The 25485-nt window shown below is 34.7% G+C and overlaps 1 protein-coding gene across 8 annotated transcripts in view; it reads left to right on the top strand.

Annotated features, from left to right (window-relative positions):
• The window catches only part of LOC140446521 (uncharacterized), a 68034-nt gene extending 48903 nt beyond the window's left edge, over window positions 1-19131 (top strand). For 5 of the 8 annotated variants that reach the window (XM_072539082.1, XM_072539100.1, XM_072539102.1 and 2 more), the window contains 3 exons: window positions 13921-14138; window positions 14655-14705; window positions 18816-19131. In XM_072539082.1, the coding sequence (XP_072395183.1) occupies window positions 13921-14138; window positions 14655-14705; window positions 18816-18896 (350 nt within the window). In that variant the 3' untranslated portion in view covers window positions 18897-19131. Of the gene's footprint in view, window positions 1-13920; window positions 14139-14633; window positions 14706-18815 lie in introns of all 8 variants that reach the window. The other 3 variants (XR_011951483.1, XM_072539095.1, XM_072539086.1) reach the window with 3 other exon arrangements.
• The last annotated feature ends 6354 nt before the right edge of the window (window positions 19132-25485 follow it).

Here is a 25485-nt window from a genome sequence, read left to right as displayed (position 1 = left end):
TGTTTCATAGATATAATAAGGCCATATTTATATATAATATATTTTAGATAGATATAACAAGGTCAATTTTGATAAAGTCCTTTATAAACAGCTTATGGGAGTTTTGAAAGCAAAACAAATAGACTACAGTGACCTTCAGAACATACAAAAAATCTATATCATAAACAACGAGCAATAGTACGTGTTAATGAAAACGCATCAGAGAAAATCAAAATTAAAAGAGGGGTGAGACAGGGATGTGCACTCACCAGGTTTTTTGTGCACAAAATTCCAGGATATGAGAAGTTTAGGAAGGAGAAACATCACATGGTTATGAAACTTGCAGCCGCATCTATGATTAGGATAGCTATGATGGTGGCCAACCCCCGCCGTGGAGATAGCAAGTAAAGAAGAACAGGATAAAGATCCGTATCTTACTGATACGGCTGATATTTTAAGTGAGCAGTGAACAGAATTATATTCAGATAAAACAATATTAAATGAATTCTTAGAAAAATCTAAACAGAATTCTTAGAAAATCTTTTTTTTATTGATTTGCCTGATAGTTAACAAAATTTTAAATCCAATATAACCTTTATACGTAAATTCTCTGGACAGTTTTCGAAAACATGTCAACTGGATAATTTGACACCAAAATATGTACTTTTGCACCGGACTAAAACACAGTAGTATGTAATATCAGTGACTTTTTTTTACTAAAATCATTAAAAACCGCTTTAACTCAATTACACATTCCGCATGCATGGTTATGAGTAATAACAATCTGAACTGTTGTGTTTTATTTTTAATGGTTATGCTTGCATGATGTTTTTGTTTTGTTTCTAATTATATTTTCGTGTTAATGTATTTATTTGAAAAGAATTGGTGTCGTAAACAAGAAAGGAATTTATTATGAGAAAGGATTGCAAGATTTATGATTTAAAAGAAAATTGCCGAAATAAATGAAACCATATACCAGGATCAGTCGATGAAGTATTTATGATAAGTACATTTCATGAATTTGCGACTGTTTTGGATTAGGTATGACAGCTTTGACTTAACCCATTAATGCCCACCGTCAAGAGAGAATTTAAAAATACCTAAATCCTTTAGTAGTTGCTTTTAATATAATTATATAAAAAAATATTTTTGTACATTTTTTAAATTTGGATTTTGAAAAAAAAGGTGTATCCAACCAGGTACACTGGGACATAACCAATAGCAATATTGAACATAAAAATGCATACAGACCAAGGAAACATTAAATAAAAATATGTACATATACATCAAAAACACTGTAAAACATTGTAATTAATTATGATTGAAATATTTTGAAACACTCTCTCTTCGCAGTGCAGAGTTACATTGCATTTTTCACACAACCATCCAACTCTCATGTAGCATTGGCAACATCTTCAAGGGGTCGTGGTTCTTTTAGAAAAATGGCCATTAGGAGTATCCAGTATACTCTTTGGCAGCTAACCAGATGGTTTGATAGATGTAGATCGTCTTTGTATGGCTTTGTGGAAAGCTCTGTTGTAATCACGGATAATATTTCTTTGAAATAGTAGCAAATCTTTCATGTTATTTTCATTTGTAATCCTATAAAGTTTTGACGCATTGACAACTGCCACATTTATCGTATGGGTAAAGAGTACCCACCACCATTTTTTTATGGATGCCGATTTTGTAATTATTTACCCCTTGATCAAATAAGTCCACACCCCCATTAATAAATTGTAGAGTTTGAATAACTGAGGTTGTGACACTGCTACTTATTCTTTTGCACACCAACGCTTCACTTGTGCAAGAGGCTCTATGGTATCGTAATTGGTACCCATGGTTGCAGCACTATTGTCGTTTCAACTCACAAATAATATAGCACTTTCCTGATCGCAGCAATGATCATAATATTCACGATCTTTTCTCTTCATCTCTTTGCCTTGTATAAGAAGATATTTTTTGAACAGTACTCGTACCTCTGATACTTTTTTGTTTCAATGTCACTAAAAGTTCATAACTCGCAAAATAATTATTGAAAATATTATGTAATCAGTTGGAACTGTAATAATACTCAGGAGGTCTAAAACAACTTGTGATGCTATTACCAGTTTAGACTGTTTCTGGTTCATCTGTTCTTCGCTAGCTGAAGGCTTAGCTCCGCAGTACGTATCAAAGACATAACTGTAACCAGTAGAACTGCACAATATCCAATCGTTGTAGCCAAAACGTACAGGCTTCAAGGCTACATTGCTTAGCCGAATGGTGGCCAAAATATCTGACCATTTACATATACTCTGACCAATACATTTTCATGAAACATGAACATAAACATTCCCAATGAACATTCAGATCTTCATCTAAATTCCAATATATAAAACCAATACGGCAAAAAGAAGAATTCCAACAAAAAATTTGATCTCATCTTTTGTAATTTTAAAATTATGATTATTGGAGGCCGTTGCATACAGATTGGTTTGCTCTACAATATGATTTACAACTTTATCATTAAATAACTTCTCAAACATTGTAACTATTTAGTTCTGCAAGCACTACTTTTACCCTTTCCATTCGATTATAGCCACCATTGGTACCATTCATGCTTGTATTCACTGTTTTACGACTCTATTTGGGATCTCCTGGCTTCTTCAGTAAGTTCTTTTTTGAAAGTTTGTTAGCTGTCCGTTCACTCTTTGATGATTTTATTCGTTTGGACAGTGAAATGTCCTCATCTGTTTCATCCGGCTCATCTCTATTATCAAAATCATCATAGCTAGGATCATCTACCCTTCTATAGTCATCCTCATTAGTCATTCCCGTTAGGAATTTGGGACATTGTCAAATCATCTTTATCAAACTCCTCCTCATCCGCTTGGTAGTCAACATTTGGTGGAATTATCACCAAATCTATTTCTGCGTTATTGGTAATCTCTACACTTTCAATATCATTTACAGACGAGGTTATTTCAGGAAGACTCATTGTAGAATTTCAGTCCTTAAAGAATGTATTTTATTTTGTACCCTTTTTTCCAATGTACCCAAGCAGGACAGAGAAGTTTGGGTTGTTAAAGCTCCGAGGTAAAACAAATATGTGATAAAACGATATTCACTCAATATTCTTACACATATAAAACAAATTTCAGGCATGCAACAAAATATATTCACGAATAAATTTTAAAGTGTTTAAAGGGCTATTTTAAAGTGTTGTATCTATAAAAAAATACAGTAATCTGTTACACCGTCTGATAGATGAAACTATGCAGACGCGTCTTGTACCTCAGACATTAACATTTTCAACCACAGATGGCGTCAGTAGAAAATTATATTTGCCATACTCGTATAGGTACGCTGGATGTTAATGAGTTAAATGGTCAGCTGTGTTGAGAAAGTTAATAGCAAATTCTTCCAATATTTAAAGAACTGTTGATGACAAGAAAAAAACCTGTTTTAACTGATAATGTATTTTACATTCATTTAGAGAAATATACAATAATTATTAGTGTAAAAATAGAATATTACCTTACAGTGTAATCAAGAATTAGATCTATACTTATAATCACTGTCGTCGGTATCTTCATTTGGATTGTAAATGCTGACTGGGTTAATTGCTTGGATTTTCACGATTTTCACGCATCCAACATCCTTTTATTAACTTTTCCGCAAACTTTTTCCCTAAATTGCAGGAGTAGCAGTATTCAATGATTCTTGCCGTATTTTGAAATATCATCATCATCATTGGCTTTTACAACTCTTCGTGAGTTTTTGCCATGTTTACTATTGCCTTCCATTGATTCCGATCCTGTGCTATTATTTCCCATGGCCTTACTTCCATCTTCTCCAGGTCTTCCCTGACTGCGTCTTTCCACCTTTTTCTAGGCCTTCCTGTCGATCTTCTACCATCTGCTTTTTCCCAAAACACATTGCTAATCAGTCTGTCGTCATCACTCCGTACCACGTGGCTTGCCCATCTTAATCTATTGGCTTTTATGTATCTTACGATGTTTTCTTTCCCGAAGAGAGTCTCTATTTCATTGTTGTATCTGCTCCTCCATTCATTTGTCACGTTGTCCCTGCAAGGACCATATATAATTCGCAGGATTTTGCGTTCCCATACTAATAGCTTATTGATTTCTTTCTTTCTCAATGTCCATGTTTCACTTCCATATGTCACTGCTGGTCGTATTATGGTTTTGTACATTTGGATTTTGGCACGCCTTGAGAGAAGCTTTGACCTCATTAGATGTTGAATGGCAAAGAATGATTTATTCCCCGCCAGTATTCGTATTTCAACCTCCCGTTCTCCTGTGTTTTCACTGGTAATTGTTGCTCCTAGGTATTTGAATTCTTTGACCACCTCAAAATTATGATCGTTTATGGTAATGTTTTGTCTTATTCGCTGTCGTTCCTTTTTTGATACGACCATGTATTTAGTTTTTTCTTCGTTTATTTTCAGGCCTACGCTTAGTGTTGCTTCTTCAAAGTTCGATGCTATATCCTTAACGTCCAGTGTTGTCTGTGCTACTGCATCTACATCATCTGCAAATGCGAGAATAATCTTTGCTCCTCTGACAGTTATGTCTGGTTTGACTCTGGTATAGATTTTTCGCATTGCATATTCCAATGCTAGGTTAAATAGTAATGGGGACAGCGGGTCTCCCTGTCTGAGTCCGGTGCTTATGCCGAAAGCCTTTGAAGTTTTGCCTCCTATTCTAATTTGTGCAAAGGAATTGTTGACACACATTCGCGCAATCATGGTCAGCTTCTTTGGTACGCCTAACTCCATCATTGCACTCCACAGTCTTAAGCGATCTATGGAATCATATGCTTGTTTGAAATCTATGAAGATCTGGTGTACTTCTTTATTATATTCCCAATACTTTTCTAGCATTTGTCTGATAGTAAATATTTGGTCGATTGTTGATCTTCCAGGCCTAAAGCCGCATTGGTAATCGCCAATAATTTCCTCTGTATATGGCAGTAATCGTTTTAGTACAACTGAAGCTAATATCTTATATGTAGTACCGATTAGTGAGATTCCCCTGTAGTTGCCACATGTATCCTTTCTGCCTTTTTTATGTATTGGCACGATAATACAGCCACTCCATTCTTTTGGCATTATTTCTTGTTCCCAGGCTTCTTTCATTAATTGGTGTATTTTAGTTCTAAGTTCATGCCCTCCTTTTTTAATCAGTTCTGCATCAATATTGTCTAGTCCCGGGGATTTGTCATTTTTTAGGGTTTCTATCGCCGTGATAATTTCTTCCAGGCTTGGCGGGGGTACTTCTATCTCGGCCGTTTGGTACTCACAATTTGCTTTATTTCCATCCGCGTCTACCTGGACATTTAGAAGACTTTCAAAGTATTCAGCCCATCTTTCGATTATTTTATTTTCAGCTGTAATCATTTGCTCATTTTTATCTCTCACAAAGTTCGGTGTTCTTATATATGCACCTTTCTTATGTTGTCTTACTTCTTTGTAGAATTTTTGATTTTGCTTGCTTCTGTGTTCACGTTCTACTTTTTCAATTTGTTGTTGTAAATGTTGTCTCTTTTTTCTCCTTACTGTTCTTCTGGCTAAGGCTCTCTCTCTATTGTATTGTTCACGTTTTTCATCCGTCGGGTTTGCTAGGTAGTCGATTCTTCTTTTGTTTGCTTCTTTTAAGGTATCCTCGCATTCTTCATCAAACCATTTATTTCTTTTTGCTTTTCTCTTCCGACCTATACACTTCTCTGCTGTTTCTGTAATGATCGTTTTAATGGAGTGCCATTTCTGGTCTATATTTTCTCTTTCATTTTCTTTCGTTTTCAACACCTGGAATCTGTTTCTCAATTCTAGTTGGTACTGTCTCTTTCCCTCTTCTTCGTCTGTTGTTTGTGTTGAGATTCTAGTTCTGAGCTTGGCCTTTACTAGGAAATGGTCTGTATCACTATCTGGTCCCCGTCTAGTTCTTACGTCTATTATACTACTGGAATGCCTCCCATCAATTAATACGTGATCAATTTGGTTCCTCGTTCTTCCATCATTTGATCTCCATGTTACCTTATATATGTTTTTCCTGGCAAATTGGGTGCTTTTGATAATCATGTTGCACCCTGCTGCAAACTCAATCAGCCTTGAACTATTGTCATTGGTAATGTCATGTAGACTCTGATTTCCAGCTACCGGCCTTATGTGTTCTTCTTTGCCTATTTTTGCGTTTAAGTCCCCTAATATTATTTTGATGTCATGTTTTGGGGCTTCCGTGTATAATCGGGTTAGGAAGTCATAGAATTCTTCCTTCTCTTCCTCTGCTGCTTCTTCGGTTGGTGCATATACTAAGAATATCGATAGATTGAACCATTTGCCCTTTATTCTTATGCTACAGACTCTATCATTAATTGCTTTGAAATCTAGTATAGCAGATTTAACCCTTTCGCTTATTACAAAACCACACCCTCTTTCATGACGTGTTTCATGTCCAGACCATAACACTATTGACTTCTCCATTTGGATTGTCCCAGACCCAGTCCATCTGACTTCTTGGATTGCAGTCACATCGTATTGTAGTTCTTCCAGCTGTTTTATTGCTCTTGTGGAAATTCCAGGTCGATACCAACTTAGTACGTTCCATGTCCCTAATAGAGTGTCCTTTATTCGTAGCTTACGTCGTTTGTCCTAATAATCTGTCCAGGCAATAGTATTCGTTTCGTAGCAGTGTATTTTTCCGTGTATGGATCGCTGGTCCATAGCACAACCCCCAACCTCCAGGTTGGGGCCAGAATTTTCTGTCTGGGTTTATTCCCATAGCCGATATGTTCCAGTTTTAAGGCGCCAGAAACTCGCCTTTCACCCTCTCTCGTCAGCTACATAACGCACACCCATTGTGCGCCATGCACCCAGTGGTTACGCGGCATATTGCCTTCGAGGACGTGAGAGTAGGATTTGTTGGCAGAGCTGAGTTCTATTCCTAGAACTTCCGACTTTTTCGTCAGAAAACAGTGGACGTTTCTCAGAGTTTTATTGCAGTGTGAGCATCGACAACTCGTACTGCCTCCGAGGTCCTTTACCAACCTTTAACCACCTATTTTATAAATATGCTGCATCATTTTAACCGTTACGTACTATAGAGGTATCATATTAAGTTTTGCATATTACCCAAATATGTTCAATGGAATTGAATTCACAATGGTAATGGAGCAGTCTTAACAAATTATATGTCCAAAACTATGTATAACCTCGTCTACTATAAATATTTTTGGGTTTTCATTCCTTTTGGCTAACGGTATTAATTTCGGCTTGAAAGAATCCTGAGCAAATGAAATATTTTCTAGTGAGTGAACCATTGGTTGTCAAGTATCTAGCGATAATCCAAAACAGTCGCCAATTCTAGAAATGTATTTTAACAAAATTGTTAAACGGTCCAAATTATAAAATAACACGTAATGGAAAAATAATAAAACACGTACAAAGAAACAAAACTTTGTAATAAAAGCAAAATGTAAGCAAAACTTGAACAACGATATCATGAAAACACTTTGGACACATTTCTACATTAAATGAGAAGATTAAGAATAAATGCAATAAAACATGATAAACACCAAGATAAGATGTTATTGGAGTTGTTCTGGCAATTAGTACTTTAGCTAGAAAAAAAGATTTCCTTGACCTGTAAGTACACACTAATCTTTATCTCACTAACTGACCTTGCTTGTTATAGGAACAAATTTTTAAATTTTGAGTATTATTGTAATTCCTGATATTAAATCATGTTACACATTTTTCAGATACGAGCCCCTTCCCATAACAGTTGACCCAACGTAGATTGAAAAGAAAATCCAATTTGAGAGAACAAAAACAAAAGTCCAGCATAACCTTTAAAGATTCATCGAACTATATTTTTGGATTTCCATAATTCGAAAGAAAGTATTTTTTAACTTAATCAACACTATTAATTGAACAAAATAAAAACAAATTAAAAAGTGGAAGTGGAACAAAAAAAATGTGGCAGTTTTCTACTAAGTGGCATCTCTTTTATTTTTAAAAACATTCAAAATTCTTTAAGGCATTCTTTTTACAAACTTCTGGCAAAATTTTAATGTAAATGATTCCCATATTTCTTGTAAGTTTTGCTTCAATTCGTTGACGGAGCGGGCAGGATGTTTTCCCAATACTTTTTTATTTCGAGACGCAATGTTTCTATCGAGGACAAGTCAGGACTGTTAGAAACCCATTCCATAAGTGGTATACCATGGTCTTTAATCCAGTTTAAACTCTTTTTTGATATACGGCAACCTTTGCCGTCCTGTTAGAAGACAAAATCTGTCGTCGATTATGACTTTTTTTTATTTGAAAAGACTTTGTTCTATAATCGGACAAATAGATTCTCTAAACGCTTTAAATATTTGCCTTATTTAAAATCCTGTCAATAAAATGCAACTTTTCCACACATTTAGATGACATGCTGCCCTAGAGTATGATAGACTCTGGAAATTTGACGTTTCTTTTGAGATATTCGGGTTGAAAAGCTTCATTTTTCCTACGAATAACGCGACTGCTACTGCCTCCAATTCTTTTTCATGTACCATGTCCTTTCAGAACGTTGGTTACCATCATAGCTATCTTAATTTTATTCACTGCCACCCTAAATAGCATGCTTGTATCAACACCATACCAATCTCGCAAGTTCTTCAACCATGAGGTTCTTCTTCGTCCTGGACTGCGTTTGCCTGCTATTTTTCCTTGCATGCTATTTTGTAGCAACCTATATTTGGGACGTCTCATTACATGTCCGAAATACTCCAGCTTTCTCTGCTTTCTCTGCTGATGTTTTTATGATAGTGCTCAGTAGTCCTGCTGAGACGTTGTAGTATTGTGGAGTTTCGAATCTTCTTCACCCAGGAAATGTTTAAAATTCTTCTATAGCACCACATTTCGAAAGCCTCAAGGCGATTTAGATCGATTTTATTCACAGTCCAGGACTCGACACCATAAAGTAAGACCGAGAACAAGTAGCAGCGAAGTAGGCGGATCCTCAATGTCAATTTTAGGTCTCTGTTACATAACACCTTGGACATCCTTCTAAAAGCCGCTCTAGCCTGCTCTATCCTAGATCTAATTTCGCCGTTACTTTCTGCGTTACAATTTAATTGCTGTCCAAGGTAAACGATTTTATCAACTTGCTCAAGTTTGGTATTATTTACATATATAAACGGTTTTATATGCTGTTGTTTACTTATTATGAGTATTTTGGTTTTCCGTATGTTCAGATCCAGACTTGCCTCCCTACAACTCTCAACAACACTATCAAGTAGTGTTTGCAGATCTTCTTGACTAGAATCTAGGAGCACTGTATCGTCCGCATATCGCAAATTATTGATGACTTCACCGTTTACAAGTATTCCTTCTTGTTTTTCAGAAAGTGCTTTTCCGAAAATTCTTTCGGAGTAAACGTTGAAAAGCAGGGGTGACAAGAGGCATCCCTGCCGTACTCCTCTTTTAATATTAAGAGCCTGTGATTCCACACCATCTACTAAAACTGATGTTGTTTGATTCCAATATAAATTTGTAATTATTCGAACATCTCTGCCGTCCAAGCCAATGTCTCTTAGAGCTTCGATCAATATAGAGTGCTTAACACGATCAAATGCCTTTCGGAAGTCAATAAAACAACAGTATATGTCTACAGATATATCTCAACATCTTTGAGCTAGTACATTCATTCCAAACAGTTCCTCTCTCGTTCCATACCCATTACGGAAACCAAACTGTGTGTCATCCAGGTATTCCTCGCATTTATTGTAGATACGACTATGTATTACCTTCAGAAAAATTTTCAATAAGTGGTTTAACAAACTGATGGTTCTATAATCACCACAGGTTTTTGCTATTGTCTTTTTAGGTAGAGCTATAAACAGTGAATTCGACCAACCATTAGGTAGTTGTCCGCTGGTATGAATGGTACTGAAAAACGAAGTTAGAGCCTCTAAAACATTGCTATCATTTATTATCATTTATCCAATACACACTTCAAATCTGAACTCATCAATATATATTACTGTAGCCCATCGTGAATGTGTCTAATCCTAATGCTCTTTTGGCCATTTTAAACTATTATTCATTTGTTGTAATGTTAAAAGTGAATTTTCCTTAGCGTCAGATAAAATGAAAATTTTCAAAAACAATTCATACTGATTTATTCAACTATTTAACTTTGTAAGTATCAAATCCGAATTTGTGGGCCTGTCGATATGTCATGTTGATCTAGAAACATGTCTTCTAACAACGTCACTTCCCAAAATACTTAAATCTAGATAAGTTGCACGTCGTTTTTTCCCTATAATGCGTCTTAATGCCCTTCGATCTGTTTCGGTTATTTTGCTTTTTCCCACATTTCTAGATTTTGTGATGACCAAACCTTAGGTTTTGTATCTTCTAACTATATTTCTCAGACTATACCGGTGACAATTGGAACATATTAAAGAATTAAAAAATCTGTTGATGATTGAACAAATGTTCTCATCGATAACTTTATCTCCACCCATTTTAAAACTAACAAACGACAATAGGCTTTATAATACCACAAAATACATATAACATTAATTGGCAATTGTTTTGATTTCATTTTTACACAGCTAACTCTGATTTTAATATAATTATGAAAAATCAACGTATGTTGATGTAAGTGAATGAAAGGCCACGATTTAGCGAATTTTGTTCTTCTTGTTGGAAATAAATAAAAAAACCATAAGGGTAATGTTTTTAATAAATATTAATAAAAAAATACAGTAATAATTTATGTGGAAACTTATAAAAACATGTAGATTATGATTTATTTATGGTAATCGCCATAAACTGCAACTTTCAAAGGTGGGCCAGCTGAAATGAGAAGGGGCTCTTAATAATTATTTTTATTTGATCGTTTATTACTCCAGTCAATGAAGGTAAAATACAGCCTAGCTGTATAATTTTCTGAGCCTGCACTGATTTGCAGCAAATTTGGCTATATATTCTACTATCTACTTTAAAGTTGACCATGTGCTTTTATCCTATGGTGGGTGCCACCATTTCTCGTGGGTAAATTTGTTTTATTTAAAGTAATACTTGAAAAGTCAATACTTTTCAAGTATTACTTTATTTCAAGTATATTTTATAAAAAAAATTATTCATATGAAAAATGTAGCTTGTAAAAGGAATGGTGTCTGTAGCCCCAATATAAGGGGAGAAATAGATTATTGATAGTTGGTTCTTCTTCGGCAAATGCCAAAATTGGAAGTTTCAACGTGACTTATGAAGAAACCAATACATTTTTCGTGGAAAACTTATAAAACCTTTTTTGTAGTACGTGAAAAAATCTTTCTTTTTAATTTTTTTTTTAAATCTCTAGCCTCAATCTACAGGGAGTTATAATAAAAATAAGGTTGGTCTGTATTTTTTTCAGCGACAAAAAACGTGAAAAAGACATCCTAATTACCACCCTATTTCAAAATAATCGTAACTAACCACTTTACAATTTACTTTTTTTTTAAATAAATCGAAAACTACATATAGAACTACATATAGAAAAGCAAAACTTACAAATTTGTACTTTACAAAGCTTTGCGAATCTCTAATAGTTTTCAATTTATTTGAGAAAAAAGAAGTTTTTGTAATAATACAAAAAATGCTCCTCTCACTTCAACTCAATTTTTTTTAAACTAAGGATTTTAAACTAACCGAACTTCGAGAGCATACTATACGTATATCAATTTGTAAAGGGGTAATGATTATTTTTAATTAAGGTGGTAATTAGGGAGTGATGTTCACTATTTTTATCACTGAAAAAAATACCGACCAAACTTATTTTTGTCATAACTCTCTTAGAATTAGCAAAAAAAAATTGTGATTTTGCCAGTCATTCAATTGTTAAAATATTAAACTTCTTGCATGTATCAAGTAAATACAAAGTATGATCTGGTGCTCTTCTAAGCTGACATCATGTTTTTTTACTATATCCTGTATATTTTTATCCATAGTGCCCTATAATATCTTGTATGTCGCTATAAGCTCAATATTATTGAAGATACTGTGTAGTGCCCTTTTGGTAGTAGCTTTGTTTGTTTTTTCTTCCTTAATATATTCATTATATCGTCCCCTTTCATTCGCTATGTCGCATGTTAGGATTCGATCAGTTGTTTATTTTGTGCCCAGCCAATGGCCTTCTTTAAGTCAATCAATCAAAATTTGTCTTATAATAAATCTATTTTTATTTATAGTGCCCTATGATATTTCGTATGCCGCTATGCGATCATTAATAATGAAGTTACTGTGTAGTGCCATTTTGGTAGTCGCCTTGTTTGTTTTTTGTTCCTTATTATAGTCATTATATCGTCCCCTTTCATTTGCTATGTCGCATGTTAGGATTCGTTCAGTTGTTTATTTTGGACTCAGTCAGAGGCCTTCTTTAAGTCAATAAATCAAAATTTGTCTTTTATTTAATTAATTTTTATCCATAGCCCTATGATCTCTCGTATATAACTATACGTTCATAAATAATTAATATACTGTGTAGTACCTTTTTGGAAGTCGCCGTATTTATTTTTTCTATCTTAATATATTTTTTATATCTTTCACTTTTCTTTGCAATGTCGTATGTTAAGATTATATCAGTTGTTTATTTTGTACTCGACTAGAGGCCTTCTTAAAGTCAATAAATCAAAATTTGTCTTTTAGTTAATCTATTTTCATCCATACTGTCCTATGATATATCGTATGTAACTATACGTTCATTTATAATGAAGATACTGTGTTGTGCCCTTTTGGAAGTCGCCTTGTTTGTTTTTCTACCTTAATATATTTGTTATATCCTTCCCTTTCATGTTACACATCACACGCTCCAATCGGACCAATAACAAAGGAGATATGAAGTAATACCCTTTTGGTAATGCCGCCATGTGTGTTTTTCTGTCTTAACATATTCACTACCCCCTCTCCTTTTCAATAATGTATCATACGTCACATCCGACGAACTACGCCCACCACAAAACACTCAAAAAAGGGCAGAATGAACCTTAGCGTTTTCTTATGGGAGTTTAAATGGGAAATGAGGAAGAAACGGTATAGCCCATTTACTTCTAACATAAAGCTTTAAATTATTTTGCTTAATAAATGTTACCTTATAATAATAGTAACCTGTATTTTTAAGAATTTGCGAAAAAATTAATTACTGAGTAAAAATTCCGAGTAAGGATAAATCATCAATTTGTAGAATGAATTAGCAATAAATGAACCGTGTTTCGTATCGTGTCAAGAACAAAATATGATTGAAATGTCAGTTGGTAGTTCAGGTTTATTTCCTAGGAGGCGCTAGGAGTTATCGACCCAGACAAACTGCGTAACGTGTAGTTCTAGCCTTTTATATAGACAGATAAAAATAAAGATTTTTTCAAGCACTACAAATAAGGTTTATGAACGACCAATGCATTTTCACGAAAAATGCATTGGTTTCTTCATATTTCACGTTGAAACTTTAAATGTTGGCGTTTGACGAAGAAGAACCAACTTTCAATACTATTTTCCGCTTATATTGGGCCTACAGATACCATGAACCCACCATTCTTTTTGTTTTTTCTTATAAGCTACATTTTTTATAAAAATAATTTTTTTAATAAAATACATACTTTTTGAGTAGTTCGCAAAAAACAGTTCGAAAAACTGTTTTTTTTTTCATTAAATTGACATTTTCACTTGCGAATAAATCGGAATTATTGGAATATTCCTTGGCATTCCCCAGGGTAGAAACTTTCAAGTTGAGGATAAGATGAAAAAAATATAAGGCTTTTTTGAAGTCAATAAATGGCACAAATAGATTAATCGTTGAATAATGTGTAATGTGTAACATGAATTTGTATTAACATTTCTGCTAACCTTAATAGCTTCCAACTTACCAATAATGTCAGATGAAATCTCACATGATGTTTCCTCAGGCTCTCGTCGGCCGAGTATTGCGTCGGTCCATAGCGCCACTTCTATCCGCAGCTATAGTACTAGAAGATACGAGAGGGAGCGGAAAGAAAAAGAAGAGAGGGAGCTAGAACGTCGGTTTTCGAAACTATCTAGCACAAACTCTACCATTAGAATTGCCCCTACACCCAGCCCCCATTCTACCGACGATCTGCTTCCCACTTTGGAGGAAGATAGACCAGTAAGTTTGGATTTCTTTGATAAAATATTAAATTATTTAAAAGTAAAATATTTACTTTGACAACATGCGAATTAGAAATTTTATCAACAAGCTCCTTACGTCAATCTATTTATCCATCACTTTGCAGTTTCTTGCTGTTCAATTTTGTTCAATCAAATCTTCGTAAGTCTCATAATTTAGATATAATGTAGCGAGGTAAGTGTTCCTATCTGACATATTCCTTTTTTAAGTTAAATATCACTTGTCTTCTTGGCATTTTTTCTTTCCTTGTATTTCTTATTATTCTAGGTTTGACTCCCTACTAACTGATTTTGTTCATTTTAGTAAATTCCATTTAGTAATAAATAGAAATGATAAAATAATATGTCATTTCGTTTAGTTTATTTACCTTTTCCACAACTTTACAAATATTTTTTAAAATATTTTCCCCTAAATATAATTAAAAATACCAATTACAATGTTGTATTTTTGACATCTCCTCTAATTGTTTTACAGATGGTTAAAATTTATTCATAGGTACATTGTCACATGCTTTCTCAAGGTCCACACATAAAATTGTTTAAATATGTAAGTAAAATGAGTTTTACGAAGCTTTTTATTGGCACAGAAGCAAATTGCTACAAGCACAGTTTTTAACACTCATACACACATTCGCAAGCTTGATTTCTGCACGACGCTATTTTAAGTGGCCTACATCTTGTTGACGCATCACCATCGGCAAATACATTGCTTAGTTTTTACAGTTTTTAAGCTTTTAAAAAATATAATATCTTTAGTATATGGTATAAAAGACCAAAAAAAATGCATTTTATAATTTTAAACTCTTAAAATGAATAGACAATGTTTTTACGATGAGATATATTCGCAGTAAGTATTTGATAACTATTACGAATATTATATATTCACAGACTTTTGTCTAGAATACTTCCAAAATATTAGGAATGAAAAACAAAGCAGAAAACATTAAAAATCTTTCAAGAATGTAACAAAAAATTGTAGAATTTAGAAGAATGGAGAGACATTGAAAAAAAATGAGAAGAAGTTGAAGAAAAACAAAGGGTATAGAAGTAAGGTTAAACATGATAAACTCATGGAAATGCTCAGGAAGATGCATATTGATGGAAAGGATCTGCGCGTAATAACCAGTCTCTATTGGAACCAAAGTGCTGAGATAAAGATGGGCAACTTACACAGTGGGAAGATAGATATTAAAAAGGGTGTACGACAGGGATGCGTCCTCTCGCCGCTCCTATTCAATATATACTCTGAACAAATCTTCAGAGAAGCACTGGGAGAAGTTTCGGAGGGTATCAAAGTAAACGGAGAGGTAATCAATAATATTAGATATGCTGACGACACAGTTATTATCGCAAATGACTGCAACGAGCTTCAAAGACTCATGCAAAGCATACACACAGCAAGTCAAGAATATGGTTTAGAACTCAATACAACCAAAACTAAATGCATGCTCATCAGCAGAACACAACAACCTCCGATGCAATTGACATTAAACAACCGAAAAATAGAACAAGTGGAGACATACACATACCTTGGAACCACAGTCAACACAAAATGGGACCAGTCAACAGAAATAAGATCACGAATTGAAAAAGCGCAAAACGCGTTCAACAATATGAAAAAGTGGTTCACAAGCAAAATCTCAATGGAACTAAAATTAAGACTGGTCAAGTGTTATGTCTTCCCGGTCTTGTTCTATGGAGCAGAAGCATGGACCACAACGGAAGCCACCCTGAAGAAACTAGAATCCTTTGAGCTGTGGATATATCGCCGTATTCTTCGGATATCGTGGACAGACCACATCACTAACGTGGAAGTAATGCAGAGAATAGGCAAAAGCAAAGAAATAATCTTCACCGTAAAGAAACGGAAGCTTGAGTACTTCGGACATGTCATGAGGCATACTAAGTACCGGCTGCTACAGTTAATAGTCCAAGGAAGAATCGACAGTAGGAGGGGACCGGGAAGAAGACGACACTCATGGATGCATAACCTGCGACAATGGTTCGGACTAACATCGACCGAACTGTTCAGAGGTGCCGTAAACAAAGTCAAAATAGCCTTGTTAATAGCCAACGTCCGAAACGGATAGGGCAAAGGAAGAAGATGGAAGTAAGAAAGATGAAGATTTTGACGAAAATAAGAAAAGAAAGAGAAAAAAATAAAATAATTAACTTAAAGAGTAGAACCTGGATGTCTAATAGCATACATAACAATTTGCATTACCAAACAAGATCAACATTTACTTTTTTCTTTTTGCGTAATACCATAATCCTTTATTAGTACTTACACCTTTTGAATAGCTTTGGATAAAATACACTGTAATTTTATATTTATCTTGACTTATAAAGTTTCCTGTTGAGAAACAGGAACGAGCGCGGTGAAACTCTACTTAGTTTCCTGCTGAAAAAAAAGAACTATTCCAAATGAACAGATTCTAATGCAAAAAAGAACATTGGAAATGGACGTGGCAGAGCCCGAATGAAAAAAACTAGTCTTTTACAGGTCCTAGTAAAGCACAGACTACTTCAGGGCTTGGAAACCCTGTCCCTACATCAGCTACTGCTTCTCTTCTAAGCTCTTCTAAAAAAAAGATCCCAATCCCGTACTATATCTTATCTCCATATATCCACAGTTCAACTGGAAGATCAATAAATATTTCTGACGGAGGGCAGCAGCGACTGGCAGTACCAAGCTAAGGCATATAGAAAATGATCCTGGCTCGGCCTATCATTGGGTTTTCACAAGCGAAGTTGTATCAGCAGAATGCGTGTGATACTGCCTAGGGGAATCCATTACAATATCATCCCCAAGAAAGTTATGCGTGATGTCTTAGAGAATGCCTCAGATGTTGCCTCACCGGAATGCCTCACGCAGTCCAGTTGACGAAAGGCGCTACCTTGAGTCCAGGTCAAGGAGTGCGAAATTGGCCACCAGCCACGCGAATGTTAGTGATCACGTTATCAGACATCGTGTGGAAATTCAGCTACTGGTCCACATAAATTAAGAAACTCAGAAAATTAATTAACGTCTGTACATGGAACGTACAAGGGCTAAAGACAATAACAGATAAGGTATCAACCAGCAAGAGAGCTGGCAAGGTACACCATTGAAATCTCTTGACTAGATGAATCGCATTGGTTAGAAGAAGGCCATTTTAGAACACATAATGGCAATTTTATTTACTTCTCTGGCGATGAGAGGCAGAATTCTCCACAATTATTTAATATATATGAGGAGCATACTATGAGAAGAGCGCTTAAACGATGGGAAAAGGGCATCTCAATAAATGACCGAAAAATAAACAACCTACGTTGTGCAGACGATACAGCCCTTCTTGCAAATAGTCAAGAAGAGATAATTCATATAAAAGACAGATATTTGGGCTGCAGTTAAACATATTAAAGACAAAGATCATGATGATAGAGAGACTACATAACAGTCATCCACACATAACCACGATTGACCGGTTGAAGGTTGTGAGCTCATATTTATATCTGGGATCATTGATCACAAACACAGGGTCACTACAAAAAGAAATAAAAGGTAGATGTGATCTAGTAAAAAACGCTGTAGGAAAGATGGCCAAAATATAAAAGGACTCTCAAATTTCACGAACTTCAAAAATTAGGTTGATCAACTGTTTAATATTCCTAATACTGACATACTCATGTAAATCTTGGACCATACGACAAGAGGAAAGAAGAAAGATATAAGCTACTAAAATATTCTGTTGTTACGAATATCATAAAGAATGTTACGAATTTCTTGAACGGCTTTCCAGCAAAGTCCATCTTTAACAATTAAAATACTCAGGACATTTTATAAGAGCAGATACAAAAAACATGTAAAGATTTATTATCCAAGGAAAGATAGAAAACTGAAGATCACGAGGAAGATCCCCAACAAAATGGATCGACGAAATTATAGGAATATGCAAAAGATCTATGTATTAGTTAAAAGAAATAACCAGAGGCAGAGATCTTTAGAGACGACATCACGATGACCACTATAAATACTCTCTCCGTGGGATCAGAACTGAAGAAAAAGAAATATTCAACTTTGGACGCAGAAGGCTGGATGATGATGCATGCTTATCTTTTCCTTGTTTAATTTTGGGTAACTTTTAAGAAAGTTTTGACATATTTCATAGCTAATTGTGTATTGACAGATAGATGCAGAATAAACTACGTAATAAAACAAAAAAGTGCTGTAAATGAAAATAACGAAAAAAAAAAAGGGAAAGTAACAGTAGTAACCTCAAAAGTTTAGAGACATAGGGAAGGGAAAATTATTTAATATAGTGCATTCATTTTTTTTGCTTAATTACATGTGTATTTCTCAATAAGATCTTACCCAAATTTGAGCAAAATTGGAGAATGTCTAAACTAGTTTCCTAAACTATTCTCTTGAAATAAAAGAACAAAGTAAGATAATTGGATAAATAAAAAGAACAAGCAAAGATAGAAAAATAAAAATAGGAGACAAAATAATTGGAGTAGTCTGAAAAAAAAATTGAAGACAATTCATTAAATTGTTTTTGCTTAATTTGATAGAAACCAATTCAGTTTATGCAGCTTTATAAAAGTTTGGACGGCCTTTTTCGTCCAGTAAATAACTTTACTATTCTGGTCAATGATGATTTATCTTCGTTTTCAGATTCCACCTTTAGCTACAAAAGAAGACTCCACCACTAGCTTCCCCGAGGAATTCCCATCGACATCAAAACAATATCCATAACGAACTGACGACAAAACACAAAAACAAAGAAGAACCTAGAAAAGAACTGATTCTAATGTTTTTTATTACTGTTTTGGCCTATTTTTATGGAGCAATGTTGAATGTTGATAACTTGTAATTGCCTAGAAAAATTCATATGTTAACCGGGTCCTTGATAATACGTAGGGATCTATGAATAATCGTTTTGTAAAAAGCTATTATGTTTTTGTGTCAAATAAAATAATTTAAGTAAAGAGTTTTGGCTTTTTATATAGAGATTCACGACTTGACTTGATTTTCAAACTACTTGAATTGACTTGACTTGAAATCAAGACAAGCTCAAGTCAAGTATTATTTTTTGAAATTCAAGTCAAGTCAAGTAGTTACACATCAATTACTTGACAAACTCAAGACGTCCATCAAGACTACTTGATTTTTCTTGAAAAAAACTGCCAAAACGCAATAACAATAAAAATATACGGATGTAACCTTTTATTTAAAAAACATCTATAAAAATTAAAAACTTAAAAAATGTAAGTTGCATAATTAAAATGATAAATAAAATAACAAAACGAAATATTCTGAATTCTGGTAATAAAACAACAAAAAATAAAATAAACAATAAAAAAATCACCAAAAATGGAGTGTAACTATCTAAAATAAATCTTTAATGTCTTCATTTGCCATCCACGATTTCAGACACATAAGGCTTCTCACGGAGTTATCGCCTAATCGGTTTCTTTGTTTGGTAAGGGTTAGGGCAGACATTGGCAGAGAGTCAGCTTTAAAATACTGTGCTCTAAAAATATCTTCAAAATATTTAACTGCTTCTAGCTGCAACTCTTTTCCCCAATTTGTTTTGGAGAATGTTTCCACTTTATGTCGGGGGTCTAAATTTAAGACAACACAGTACATCCAGTTGGTTCTCTTATAATGTTTAATGATTTTGTCCCTTGCCGCTTGAATGCTATTTATGATCTTTTCATCAGTTTTGTCTCGATCAGGTTTATTGTCAAGTTCCATAGCCCACGATTCTAGTCTATCCAACATCATATTGATGCCAATTATTACCATAGGCAGAGTAACATATGATTCACCTTCTAAAATTAAGGAAATGCTTTTAAAAACATTAAGATACTGGCAAATTCGATTGATTAACGACCATTCTGTGTCGGTTGGCTTCAAAGTTTTTAAATTTTCTACATTCTCACAAAGGATATTAAGTGCTTTTCGCATATTTAGACTCCATCTTAACATGTCGAACGAGGAATTCCACCTTGTTATGACATCAAGTTTTGGCATAGTAAATTTTAGGTTTAAGGTGGTGCAAAATTTTTCAAAATCCTTACGTAAGTGTTCAGAGTTTTTTAATTTTTTAGCAAGGGAATGGATTTTTCTTACAGAGGAGGGCGAAATAAATTCTGTCATCTTTATCACCCTTTTTGTATCGATGTCATAAATAAATGTTTTTAGTTCGCTGATGAACGTGAAATTACTATTTGTATTGTCGGTAGTAATACCTTGTATGCATTTTGTAACATCGTAAAATTGTAATACTTCGAAAAATAGTTTTGCTATAGCGTTACCAGTATGTTGCCCATATGCTGGCACAAAATCTAACAGGATACAATGAAGTTTCCAATTTTTATCGATAAAGTGGGCGGTAATACCATAGTATCCTTTCATATTAAATGAAGACCATCCATCGATTGTAAACGAGATTTTTGAATTGCATGTCCTTAAAAATGTCTTAATTGTTTGCTGCGCTGATTCAAATGTTTTTAATGTCAAAGATTTCATTTGATTACGACCAGGTAGAGTTGCCTTTGGATTTAAGTATTTGTACATTTTTTCACTTATAGCATCTTCAAAAAAGTTGAAAGGTAGATACTTCTGTGCTATATACTCCACTAGTAGTTTTTGAAATTTATCTTGTTGGAAATTTTCTGATCTCCTAATGGTCTGCTAAATAAACAAAACTGGAGTTAGTAAAATGCTGTAATAGTAGTAAATGTAGTAAAATTACAATAAAGCTCACGTATAATTTGTATAATGTCTCACTTATGGAGGGTAGAGGTAAGGAGAACTCAAAAAGTGGCAAATAGCAGTTCAAAATGTGACCACAGTGGCGCTAGCTTAGCAATGTGAACTATGAAGATGTGAACTTAGCAGTTGTAGACGTAGTGAAGTATGCAGAATAAAAATATAACCTACAGAATCATCAGGATGTCAGAGTGACAAGTTGAGTTATTTTATAAAATTTAATTGTATTCGCCTTTGCAAAAGTCAAAACGCTCTCTGGTGGCTGAATTCTGAACCTACTTAATAAGTAATCTCGTAAGTAATAAACTGATCGTACTAGTTCAAAACACTATAAATAAGGCAAAAACTTTTAAGATAACACCCAACCAACAGTGCTTGTCGAAGCTCGCCAACAAAACAAAAAGGTACACACACTAAATGACAGAAGTAAGCATTACTCACAATCCTCCATCTTTGTACGTTTCGCAGTGCCCTCAACGGTCGTTGAAATCGCGAATAAAGTTTTGCAACAATTTTTGTGATGAGAAAATATAATTACACGGTCCACGTTTAACAGAATTAGAACCCAACACGGCAGATTCTCACACTCCTTACACAAATGGGGGTAGCAACCATATGCTTTATGATTGTGGAGAAATTCAACCAAAGTATTTTTGTTTCCCTGTTACCTACCTGAATAAAAACTGATACCATTCCTACAATGGCGCCATCTTAGTTTGTCTCTATTCCACGAACACTTTTTAATACAGAGATGGTTCGCCTTACCTCAGCCCTCCATAGTGCCGCTCTTAAATGGCAAGGTAAGTTATATTTTTGAAATATCCTGTAAAAAAGTATATAGCATATGGCACATGCTACACCACAATTTTTACTAGATTGCTTAAAGCCTATAGACTTTTATAGATGTACTCAAAATTTGATAAAAAAAGTTTCAAATAAAAAAAAACATTAAAGAAAAAGAGAATGTGGACATATTTTTGGGAAACCGTGTAGATTATTTAATTGTGATACAAACGAAAAACGACTACATAATTATAGTTAAAATCTAATTAATGTTTTACTTTACCTTCTCAAGCCAATCCGAAACTGAAAGTGTGCTAGTACTGCTAGTCGAACCTGTAGAGGTATTGGCCTCGAGATTAGTTGGGCTAGATCTACCAAAATGGTCTTTGTAGACTCTAGGGTGTCTAGCTTGCAAATGCCGCCTTAGTGAAGATGTTCCGCAGTTTTTCATTTGCAAAACTGTGTTTTTTGCCGTACATAGGGTACATTTGCCTAGTTTGTCATTATTTTTATTACTCGACTATGAAATAGTCCGTAATTTTTTTTGTTTTATTGGATATAGATAGACTTTTATTAACTTTAACTCGTTTCGCCTTTGATGGCGCCGACCCTGCACTTTCTACTTCTGTTTCGGTGTTATCACTGTCATCAAATTCTAACACTTTTTCATCTACGATATATTCTGAGCCGCTGCTTTGAAAGGGTTTCGATTCCATAACGGACACATTACTTAAATCAGACATAACAATTATTTAACGGCCATTGTTTGTCCTTGATCACTTTTACTGTACTAACAGCACGTTGTCGTCGTCATCGAGCAATCGGGGTGCCTGCTTGCTAGAACCTCGATAAATCCGAATCTCCTATTTTAACGTTTCGGTCTCCTTCGGTGTGCATTTCACGGATCGCTATCAAGTAATATCAAGTAGTTTGATTTTTATTTGATATCAAGTCAAGTAATTCAGTCCGTAAATCAAGTCAAGTCAAATATCAAATAATCAAAAGCTTGAATTTTCAAGTCAAGTCAAGTATTTAAGAAAAATTCAAGCTACTTGGCTTGATGAATCCCTATTTTTATATCAAACACAAGTTTTGTATTCGGTCTTTGTGTCGCTATGAAGACATTGTAATTGGACCTTTCTACCTTCTGTCGTTAATTATTAGTAATCATCATCATCATCATTAGCCGGTTTGAGTTCATTGCTGAACATAGGTCGCCGTAAATTCCATTGTATCGGATCTTGAGCACAATGAATCCAGTTGTGCTTGATGTCGTCTTGTTAGAGGACGTCCTTGATTACGATAAGCATCGCCCCTATTCTAAAATTTCCTTGGTCCATCTTCCCTCTTTGACTCTGGCAACATGGCCTGTCTAGTTGAATTTCAGAGTTGTAATTATTTTAACTGCGTCGTAACAGTTTTATCAGTTCTAAGACATCGTAGAACCATTCAATTTCTTCGTCTGTGTTACAGATAATTATTAGTGATACACTATTTAAACTGATATTCGAGTCGTCTCTTACTCGTAAGCACTTATAAGAAGTATTTTAAATATAATTCATTGCGGAAGAGATTACAAGATAGAGGTAATGTCTGCCTTTTGTTTAGAATGGTTCGGGTTGATTCAATATTGATCCACATGCGTTGGTTTTCAGTATACTTGATGCTCCAGCTTTCTGATCGATTCTCACTTAACTGAAATACACACATGTCCAAAAGTATGGAATATTGGAATATTTCATCTTTTTATTGATTTTTATATATAAAATCTTCTGAATAGTTAAACATCATTTTGTTTCAATTCTCAACAATACTAAATAATTCTCAAAACCAGATAAACGATATGCGAAAAAAATATTTAATTTCTTGGAGTAAAAAACTTACAATGTACAACTTACATTTAAAAATAAATTAGTATAGAAAAAAATAATTTTTAATAAAACTAATAATAAGTACTTCCTCCATTGGCCTGTATGCAACACTGTAGGCGATTTGGCATGGCCGATTAACTGGTCGAGTTGGGCTTGCGGAATTCTCTCCCATTCTCTCCCATTCTTCACGAGCAGCATCTTTAAGTTCTCGAAGTGTAATAGGGGGATTGTTTCGCTTCTTGATGCTGGTTTTGAGAATGTCCCAAACATGTTCAATAATGTTCATGTCGGGGGAATTCGAGGGCCACTGTAATGTAGATATTCCTTCTTCTTCAAGAAAATTTTGTACTGCTGATGTTCGATGAGGAGGTGCATTGTCATGCATAAACACAAATTCATCACCTACTGCCCCTCGGAATAGACGTACGACAGGATTTAAAACATCCTTGATGTATACAGCACCAGTGACTCTTCTCTCCAGAACCAGCAGTGACGTCCTTGTACCACTCATAATACCACCCCAAACCATAATACTGCCACCTTCAAATGGGACACGCGGTTTAGCTGTTTCTAGTGGAGCTTGTCGTCCTGGGGCCCTCCAAACCAGTATTCTTCGCGAATCAGATACCAAGTCAATTTTTGACTCATCAGAGAACATCACGTTATTCCAGTTAGGATCGTGATGCACCATTTCTTTAGCCCATTGCAACCTTACTATTTTGTGTTGGTAGGTTAGTTTAGGAACACGTAGCGGTCTTCTACGATACAAATTTACCGCATTTAGTCTGCGTCTTATTGTTTGCCGTGAAATATTCAGTCCTTGTAGATTCCAGACGATTTCTACGAGCTATAAATGTTATTTGCCGGTCTTGTGCTGCTGTTATACATCGATTTCTACCACTTCTAGGACGATCCTTGACGTCATTTGTATCTTCGAATTTTTTTTTAATTTTCGATACAGCACTCTGAGTAACTTCAGCAATATTCGCGATATAACTTTAAATAAAGTCCTGTTGTAACAAAGCAATTACTCTGGATCTGTCAAAACGAGATATCACGTTTTTATTCATTTTTAAACGGCTCAATTCAAATTTAAACAAAGGCTGAAATAATGTGTAAATACGCTAATCAGTTGAATGTGACCAAAATCATACAAAAACGATTCAAATTTTTTATCATTTTCATTTAAAAACCCTCTAGAATGAATATCAACAACAGTTTTAAAACCACCATAGGCGTAGATATATTATTTGTACGTATTCCAAACTTTTTTACATGTGTGTATCTTAAATATACTTATTTTTTTCTATTCTTGTAATGCATTATATCTTAGTAAGTGGAGAAATTTGAATTCCTATCATATCTGCTGCTGCTTACAATAAGTTCTCTTAGTCTGTTACAGTATGTGTCTTTTTCTTTTTGGTCATCTTCGTTTATATTTTGATCCGTTAATCTATTACTAACGTTTTCCGAGTGCATAACTTGCGACTATGTTGACGCCTCTATATCTCCTGCAGTTCATTACGCCTGTTCCGTGTCTTAAATCTAGTAATATATAATCAGTCTGACTTGCTGTTTTTCCGTTAGGAGAGGTCCAGGTTATCTTGTGTACATTTTTATATTCAAAATAGGTGCCAACAACTATCATATGAAGTGCTGCTGCTAAAGTTATCAGATGTATTCCCTTTATCATCATCAACCTGTATGCGTCCACTGCTGGACATAGGTCTCCCTCAGCTCTTTTCATCTGTCTCTGTCTTGTGCGGCTTGCATCCAGCTATTGCTAACAAGCTTCGGGTCATCAGTCCATCTAGTTAGTGGGCGTCCTCTGCTCCGTATTGCTTCTTGTCTTGGTCCCCACTCGACAATACGTTTTGTCCATTCGTTGTCTGATAACCTGGTGACGTGTCCTG

The sequence above is a fragment of the Diabrotica undecimpunctata genome, chromosome 1, assembly GCF_040954645.1.
Source record: "Diabrotica undecimpunctata isolate CICGRU chromosome 1, icDiaUnde3, whole genome shotgun sequence".
In the NCBI taxonomy this organism is placed as follows: domain Eukaryota; kingdom Metazoa; phylum Arthropoda; class Insecta; order Coleoptera; family Chrysomelidae; genus Diabrotica; species Diabrotica undecimpunctata.
Note: the sequence above shows the minus strand (reverse complement) of the source record. Positions and strands in the feature narration are given on the sequence as shown.